The sequence below is a fragment of the Sinocyclocheilus anshuiensis genome, unplaced genomic scaffold, assembly GCF_001515605.1.
Source record: "Sinocyclocheilus anshuiensis isolate Anshui unplaced genomic scaffold, SAMN03320099.WGS_v1.1 scaffold68, whole genome shotgun sequence".
NCBI lineage: Eukaryota > Metazoa > Chordata > Actinopteri > Cypriniformes > Cyprinidae > Sinocyclocheilus > Sinocyclocheilus anshuiensis.
The window spans coordinates 489,186-497,471 of record NW_015555741.1 but is presented as its reverse complement, the minus strand read 5'-3'; the positions used below and the strand labels follow the sequence as shown (position 1 = coordinate 497,471).

Here is an 8,286-nt window from a genome sequence, read left to right as displayed (position 1 = left end):
AAAATATGACAGAGAGAGAAGCACTGATGTTCGTTTCCATTTTTATTACTGTTTTTTGTTTGTGATCAGAAACGGACAAAGAGAGCAAAACAAACAGAATGACAAGAAATGAAATCCCACAATGCACTACACGGATGCATGTTCACTGCCTGACATGCAATGAAAGGGTTCTGGTTTTTCTAGACAGAAGGTTTCTCGGGATGCAGGGCTGTTTGGTTGTGTTTTTCATGACCGCTGTCTCCACTTCACCTCATTCTCGCATGTAAATCCTCGTGCAAACCACACCGTCGGCCCCAAAGATCTGAGAATGAGAACAAAGACATTTTCTTGAAGCTTTTGCAGAGATGATCAGCCCAGCATCCTGCAGTTAACCCCTATCATGTCGTGCTTATGAAATAAAGACAATCGGAGCCGTCCGTAATCCCTTTTGTGCTTTATTTTGGACTAAACTAAACAAAGCACATTTATCTTATGGAAATGTGTCCTAGATTTGCAGGGAAACGCCAAAGACGATCAGTGCTGCATTCTGGGATTGTTGAGCTCTGAATTCACTTAGCAAACCGTGAGAAATGTCAAGCGGCCTGACTGTCCGATTTAAAGTGAGCGGTTCTGATTTGGGTCAGACCTGCATTTGTTTTGGACAGTCCTTCAAATTCCTGTGTTCAGCCTGAATAAGCGCCTGACATTGGCTCTCAGGGGTCGGAGCCGATTCATGACGCTCTTATTTTATTGTTGAGTTTGGATCAAGGCCCACATATGGGTGTTTCTTCAACTATTCGCACTTTCAGCCCTGTGGACCTTTAGATAATAAACTCTTCTCACACTTCCGATAATGTGCAACAGTGAACATCCATCACAGGGGAGTCATGAACATTTCATTATGTATTGCGTTTGAAAGCATTATGTGGTGGAATGACATTTTAAACATTTTTGGAATAAAATGTCTGACTCTTTGTTTTTCTAGCAAGCATTTCATGTATCCTAAATAGAAACAATTTTCTTAATTATAATTGCACAAAAAGATGATTTCACTCTTTGTTCTAAACATGCGCTACCAGTCAAAAGTTTGTGTTCGGTAAGATTTTTAAATGTTTTTAAAAGAGGTCTCTTTTGCTCACCAGGGCTGTATTTATTTGATTAAAATACAGGGGGAAAAAACAGTAATATTGCTAAATTTTATTACTATTTAAAATTTGTTTTCTATTTTAATGCATTTTAAATTTGAATTTATTCTTCTGATTGGAAAGCTGAATTTTCAGTGTCACGTGATCCTTCAGAAATCATTCAATATGCTGATGTCAAAAACACTTGTGCTGCTTCATTCTTTTGTAGAAACCACGATACATTCTTTTCAGAATTCTTTGATGAGCAGAAAGTTCAAAAGAACAAACTAAGTATTTTTGTAACATTATAAATATCTATACTGTCACTTTTGATCAATTTAATGCATCCTTTAATCCATCCATTATTCATTTCTTGATTTTTTTTTTTTTACAGTGGTGTATGTTAATCGGTATTATACATGTAAAATCATTTTTAATAGTATAATATAATAATTTTAGGATGGGTTGTTCATATTATTGAAAGTGCAAAACAAATAAATACTTTTATCAATTTTTACACTAATTTTAGTGTAGAATACATTTGTCAAGCTCAACCATTCAACCCTGTTAGCAAAGAAAGAAGAAAATAGGTGCATAAGTTTAATCCACCTTTTAAATAAATCTTCTGTTTAAATTTTTATAAACAACAAAATCATACAATTTAGGGTTTTGGAGTGGCATTTCCCAAATATTTGATATCAGGGTTAAAACTCCACAGAAAAAGACTAGAAAGTAAATTTTGTAAACTTTTGTTTGACCTCCTAAGCATGACAATCCACATTTGAAAAATAGAAGTTAATTTCCTATTTCATACTCTTTTTGTGGCCAAAACTTTAGGCGAAGGCTACGCAGATTCCTCTCAGATCGATTTGCTCCATTAAACATCTCACACCCACCTTCTGTCTTAATGTAAAGCTAAATGGAAATAAATCCATAGGCTGTGTTTCCTGCACTGTAAAATAAAATCTGTGACATTTACGGTAAAATAAAATTACGTTAAATGTAATTACATTTATTCACCGAATATATTATGGAAACTTACTGTTAACCAATTAACAGGTTTTTACTGTAGCATTTTTACAGTCTTTTACTGTTAAAATCACAATCATTTTTTACAGTGTGTCTGAAGTCATAAAATATGATCACAGTGATCTCTCATATGAACACTGTTCAGCCATAGAGGCTGTAAATTCATCCAGTGAACACCAGAACCTTTTCCTTTACAATCTCCAAATAGCAGACAAAGCTGTGTGTGTGTTAACAAAGTGGTTCAGTAAGGATTTAGTTTGTTTTCTTTACAACCAAGTTGATGTTTAAATGAAGAAGTCTTGTAAGAAGTTTTGGCGATGATATGGTGTGCTTGTGTCTCTCACCAGGATCAGTTCGTCTCCACGCAGCTCTCTACTCCAGTATGTAACGGGTCCGTCTTGAGCCACCAGCGTCTGTTTGCAGTAGATTTTATTCTCTGTCTCCCACGTGGCCAAACTCTGCAGACCGAAATGTATTTGTTAGTATATGTAAATATGATAATTAACTTCTAATATATGCAAAAACGGAATGATTCGTTCGGAAATCAATTAGTGATGGGTCAGTTCATGGATGATTTACTATTGCTCCTGGGTCGTGACAAATGTACAAAAGAACTAATCGTTTGTGTTTCTCATCATTTATATTTTGCTGCATTAAAATTATTTTCTACTTTGGAATATGATCAAAGATTGCGCATATGAATGTGTACGGGAAATTGGGGTATTGAAAATATAACATTTTAACTCCGTAATGTCTGTAAAATGATCTGACGTTCTCATCATTAGATTCAGTTCATAAATTCAACTCATCGACTCAGTGATTTGGATTTGAAAACTTTTAGACACCAGAACTAATCATTCAGACTGAGTTTGTGAATCAGATGAACCAATTTATTGATTTGACTCAAAAGAACGATTCATTCATGAATTGGGGACACTTTTTGTCACTTTGAAGTAATGTATATACTTTATATACTTATTATATACAAGTATATAAAGTTAATTGGGATAGGTTTTACAAGGAAATACTATTTTAGTATTTATAATAGAAATTATTTCAAAGTAAATCCTAAACCATTTTTTCAATTTAGTATATTGTATATAATGTATCGTTTTATTAAATATATAATATAATTATATTATAGGCTATATAACGGTGTTGTCTCTTTTTATTAATGAATATAGAAATATATATTCAATTTATAAATATAAAATCTAAAACAGCAGAAGTCAACGGTGTGTCCTCATTGGGATAGCTCAGCAAATTTGCTCATTTGTGTGGAGGGCCCAGATAAATGAACAGTGTCGGAGAACTGCAGCAAAACAGCACCAGCAATCAGACTCTGTTCATATCCCTCTCTGTGCCAGTCTTTCTCTCTCTCTCTCTGGCCTCAGGCACTGTCTTTAAACTAATTTATGCAGCTTGATCTAAAATCCCTTTAGAATGAGACAGTGTACAGCGTCCTGACACACTCATTCGTCTCGCTCAGACTAACAAAAACTCTGACACAGACACACACATCTTAGTTTACAATCTAAGCTCTGTGCATTAACCGGGACACAGAGTAAAACACAATGAAAAAAACCCATATTGATGGAGCATTAATCTGAATAGCATTGTTTACAAGTATATAAAGTTAATTGGGATAGGTTTTACAAGGAAATACTATTTTAGTATTTATAATAGAAATTATTTCAAAGTAAATCCTAAACCATTTTTTCAATTTAGTATATTGTATATAATGTATCGTTTTATTAAATATATAATATAATTATATTATAGGCTATATAACGGTGTTGTCTCTTTTTATTAATGAATATAGAAATATATATTCAATTTATAAATATAAAATCTAAAACAGCAGAAGTCAACGGTGTGTCCTCATTGGGATAGCTCAGCAAATTTGCTCATTTGTGTGGAGGGCCCAGATAAATGAACAGTGTCGGAGAACTGCAGCAAAACAGCACCAGCAATCAGACTCTGTTCATATCCCTCTCTGTGCCAGTCTTTCTCTCTCTCTCTCTGGCCTCAGGCACTGTCTTTAAACTAATTTATGCAGCTTGATCTAAAATCCCTTTAGAATGAGACAGTGTACAGCGTCCTGACACACTCATTCGTCTCGCTCAGACTAACAAAAACTCTGACACAGACACACACATCTTAGTTTACAATCTAAGCTCTGTGCATTAACCGGGACACAGAGTAAAACAATGAAAAAACCCATATTGATGGAGCATTAATCTGAATAGCATTGTTTATGGTGGTTTGACATAACTTTGGGATGCAGTGAGGATGATATTAATGTATCTGAAACTGGAAAAGGGACATATTTTTCACCCTCTTGCAATTTAATGTGTATTTAGCTCAACTGGAACAGCATGGTGCTTGCAACACCATGGGTTTGATTGAAATGCACATGATGATCAAATGTACTTTGAATGCACTGTAAGTGGCTTTGGATACAAGCATCTGCCAAATGCATAATGTAAATGTATGTGCAGGCAACTAAATCATAAAACCCTTCCAATAAAGAGTACAATATAAAGCAAACATCCCATCATCCCTCTCTCTGTCTCAGTTTAATGTGCTTTATTGGCATGACAAATACCAAGACTGTACATTTGCATTGTCAAAGCATCTGCAGCTAATGAGAGTTTGAACAATAAAGTAACAAAGTAAAAATGAAGAACAACAAACTAATAATAAAAACATAGAAGTTGAAATGAAAGAAAATAACAATAGTAAAGTCTCTATTCTCCCAAAAACCATGGCCACCCATCTTTTCTCGCGGTCTCATGTTCCCTCCGTCTCTCTCACTGATGGTCGTTTAGTCTCAGTCTTCTGCCCTGTGGCAGGTGAGCGGTCTGTCTCTATAGCAACCGGCCCTAAGAACGGCTGGATTACTTCCAGTCCCCTGCCTGCTAACGTCTCTGTCCCCCAACGACAACAGGACAACTGAGGTAAATAAAGGGCTTAAATGTCTTGTTTTACACAATAATGCCAACAGCAAAACAAATATTGGAACATTATTTATTCATTATTACGTTTAGTGTGCGTAACTCTCAGAGCAAGTGCAGCGAGGTTTTCGAAAAGCTAAGTGCGCAAGCAAAAATAAATTCGCCTACTGATACACTCTTCTCTGTCATTTTATAGAGTGTAAGTAGTGTCTTCACAATGACAATTCCAAGAAGATATTGAGCTGTGTCAGAAATTGCATGTCTGGAGGTATTCTTTTGAATAAGTAATTACTTTGCCACCGTTAAAAAGTATGTTCTATCCACCTTATTTTTCCGTAAGAGTGGGCGCGGCCATTTGTAAATTTTATGGGTCTGGCTTCCGGTGTCATCTGCTTCCAGCTATTTTTAGCAGTACAAAACAGCTGGTTTTGCTGCTTGATATTGTAAATTGGTGTGTCTATATTATTTTAATAGTTTTACCATTTACTGCACATTGTTATTCTTCTCATTATTTCCCTACAGCAGCGAACTTTTAGAAATACCAGTTAATTCAAAACGCATAAAAAGCAGTATTTTGCACTGATAATGCCATAGTATCATGTCCACAAATAGCTGAAGGTTGGATATTAGGTGTGCACCACTGAATTTATTGAGACACAGACAAGTGCTAATAAACAGTATATTGCTACTGTTTCTCTTCTGAAGATGCACTGAGCAGCCATATTGGATTCTGAAGTTGTTGCGATTCCTCCGAGATTCAGAGTCGGAACTCTAACTTGAGAGGGCATTCCATTCCACTTCTGAGTGCAAATTACTGCCTCATTTAAGACATGTTTTTTTGTGCGTTAAATAATGCCACAAATACCAGTGAATTGACAAGTGCAAATCTTAGTAAATCAGGTCACGTGATTCATTTAAATACTCTCCTCCCATTCATTTACTGATCGAAAGGGAAACTCCTACAAATGCATATTCAATAAGGTGAGTCATAAAAATAACTGTCCATGCCTTTTTTAGTGCTTATTTCCCATGAAAATGAGCACTAGTTATCACTAGTACTAGTGTATTATCTTTATTTAGCACTAGTAATTATCTTTAGTAAATCCTGGCGCAAACTGATAGTAAATATGGCCCTTGAGGTTTTATTTAGTTTTTAATTGCATTCATTTGGTTCTTAATACATTTTGAATACATTTTAATGTGAGCTTATCGATGCTCATTGCTGAAAAAACTTTTTACAGAAAAATGTGCATGTGAACGGCTGTAGGGTATGAGACCCATTTTCCAACTCTTGTAACTGGGGCCATTAATATAGAATTCAATCAAAAAGCTTGTTGCTTCACTTGTTGCCAACTCTCACTGAAAATGAATGACTTCTGGTCACTTTATAGCTAAAAATGTCAGCAGGAACATTATAATTACGAAAGCTGTACATTGCAGGTGCGCGGCACACAGCTTTGTTGCTTGCAATGGGTGCGTTGCAGTTTTGGCATGTTACTTCAAGTGTTTGCAGTGCAGATGGGGTGTGAGTAATGCTCTCTGTAATAAAGTGCCCAGCACTACCATTTTACACACACACACTTGTTTTTATGTCATGATGGAGACATTGACTTCTATTGTTTGACATTTTACTAATTATATTTTCTATATCCTGACTTATTTTGTCCGATTATTGTACTCGCAGGTTCCAAAAAGGAGATTTTAAAAGTGATGCCATAAAAAAAACATTTGGTTCCCCAAAGAACCTTTCAGTAAACAGCTCTTAAAATAACCTTTTTTTCTTAATCTGAAGAACATTTTAATAATATAAAGAATATTTTTTTCACTATAAATACCTCTTGTGCAACGGCAAGATTCCATGGATTTTAAAGGTTCTTCATGGAACCATCAACGTCAATAAGAACATTTATTTAGTCATTTTCATGGTGGGATTTATCCATGATGCTTTAGAAGCTGATGGTCCAGCTCTTCCCAATCAGCTAGCTTTTTGGGACATTTTCAGATATTTTGTTCCCAAAAGTGTAGGTAGGTCAGAAAGACACACCCTTGATGATGTCTCCGCTCACAAAATGCTTGAGACAGGCATCTACGTGACTCTCAGATGCTGCTAGACTCCCCAAAAAAAACCTCCCATTGCTGTCTGTTCCAGAACAAAATGAGGTCAAATCTCTGTCCTTTCACTATGTCTTTCTGTCTGTCTCACAACAAAGCCAGTTCCATGAAAAAGGATTCTCAAAGACTACATTTCTTGGGAATCAACAATTCTGATTATTCCACATTGTTTGATTCAATAAGATGTCCTTATTAAGTCCCAGCAAATTAAAAGATAGTAGCTGTTTCTCGAAACCTAGTGAGTTGCCTACAAAGACAGATTTTCAGGCAATTATACACGCACCTATAATGTCCAAAGATGTTATTCAAGTAGGCTGTTCACTTGATTGATGATCCACTTAATGATTGAGAGACGCTCTTAAAAGGATAGTTCACCAAAAATGAAAATTGTGTCATTAAATACTCGCCTTCATGTCGTTCCAAACCCATAAGACCTTCGTTCATCTTCGGGACACAAATTACGATATTTTTGATGAAATCCGAGAGCTTTCTCATGAAGAACCTTTAACATCCATGGAACCTTTCCATTCCACAAAAGGTTCTTTATAGTGGAAAAAAGTTCTTTACACTCTTAAAAATAAAGGTTCCAAATGAGGTTTTCACAGTGATGCAATTGAAGAACCACTTTTGGCGCTTTTCCACTGCGTGGTACGACTCGGCTCGGCACAGCTCAGTACGGCACGGTCCAGGTACCAGGTACTGTACCCAGTGGAAAACCCCCAAAAAGTGAACCGTACCGAGCCGTACCGTGCTGTACCATGCAGTGGAAAAGCGCCATTTGAGTTCCCAAAAGAACCTTCAGTGAACAGTTCTTGAACCATTTTTATAGTGTGAAGAACATTTTAATAATTGGAAGAACCTTTTTCCACTATAAATACCTTTTGTGGAATGGAAAGGTTCCATGGATCTTAAAAGTTCTTCTTGGAACTATCAATGCCAATAAATAACTTTTATTTTTAAGAGTATAGATTGCCTTCCCACTAAGAAGCCACTCCCCAAAGCCACTCCCCTAATTGGCAGAGTGACACACCTGTTGCTGATTACAAGAATGTTTAAAGCATGGTTTGGTATTGCTGTTCTTGATC

The 8,286-nt window shown here is 35.9% G+C and overlaps 1 protein-coding gene across 1 annotated transcript in view; it reads right to left on the bottom strand.

Moving 5' to 3' along the window:
- Positions 1 to 34: 34 nt before the first annotated feature.
- Positions 35 to 8,286, bottom strand: part of LOC107673308 (cellular retinoic acid-binding protein 1) — a 13,485-nt gene continuing 5,233 nt past the window's right edge. Inside the window, exons 3-4 of the mRNA XM_016466853.1 lie at positions 2,477 to 2,590; positions 35 to 301 (exon numbers count right to left, since the gene is read on the bottom strand). Of these exons, the coding sequence (XP_016322339.1) occupies positions 251 to 301; positions 2,477 to 2,590 (165 nt within the window). The 3' untranslated portion in view covers positions 35 to 250. The remainder of the gene's footprint in view (positions 302 to 2,476; positions 2,591 to 8,286) is intronic.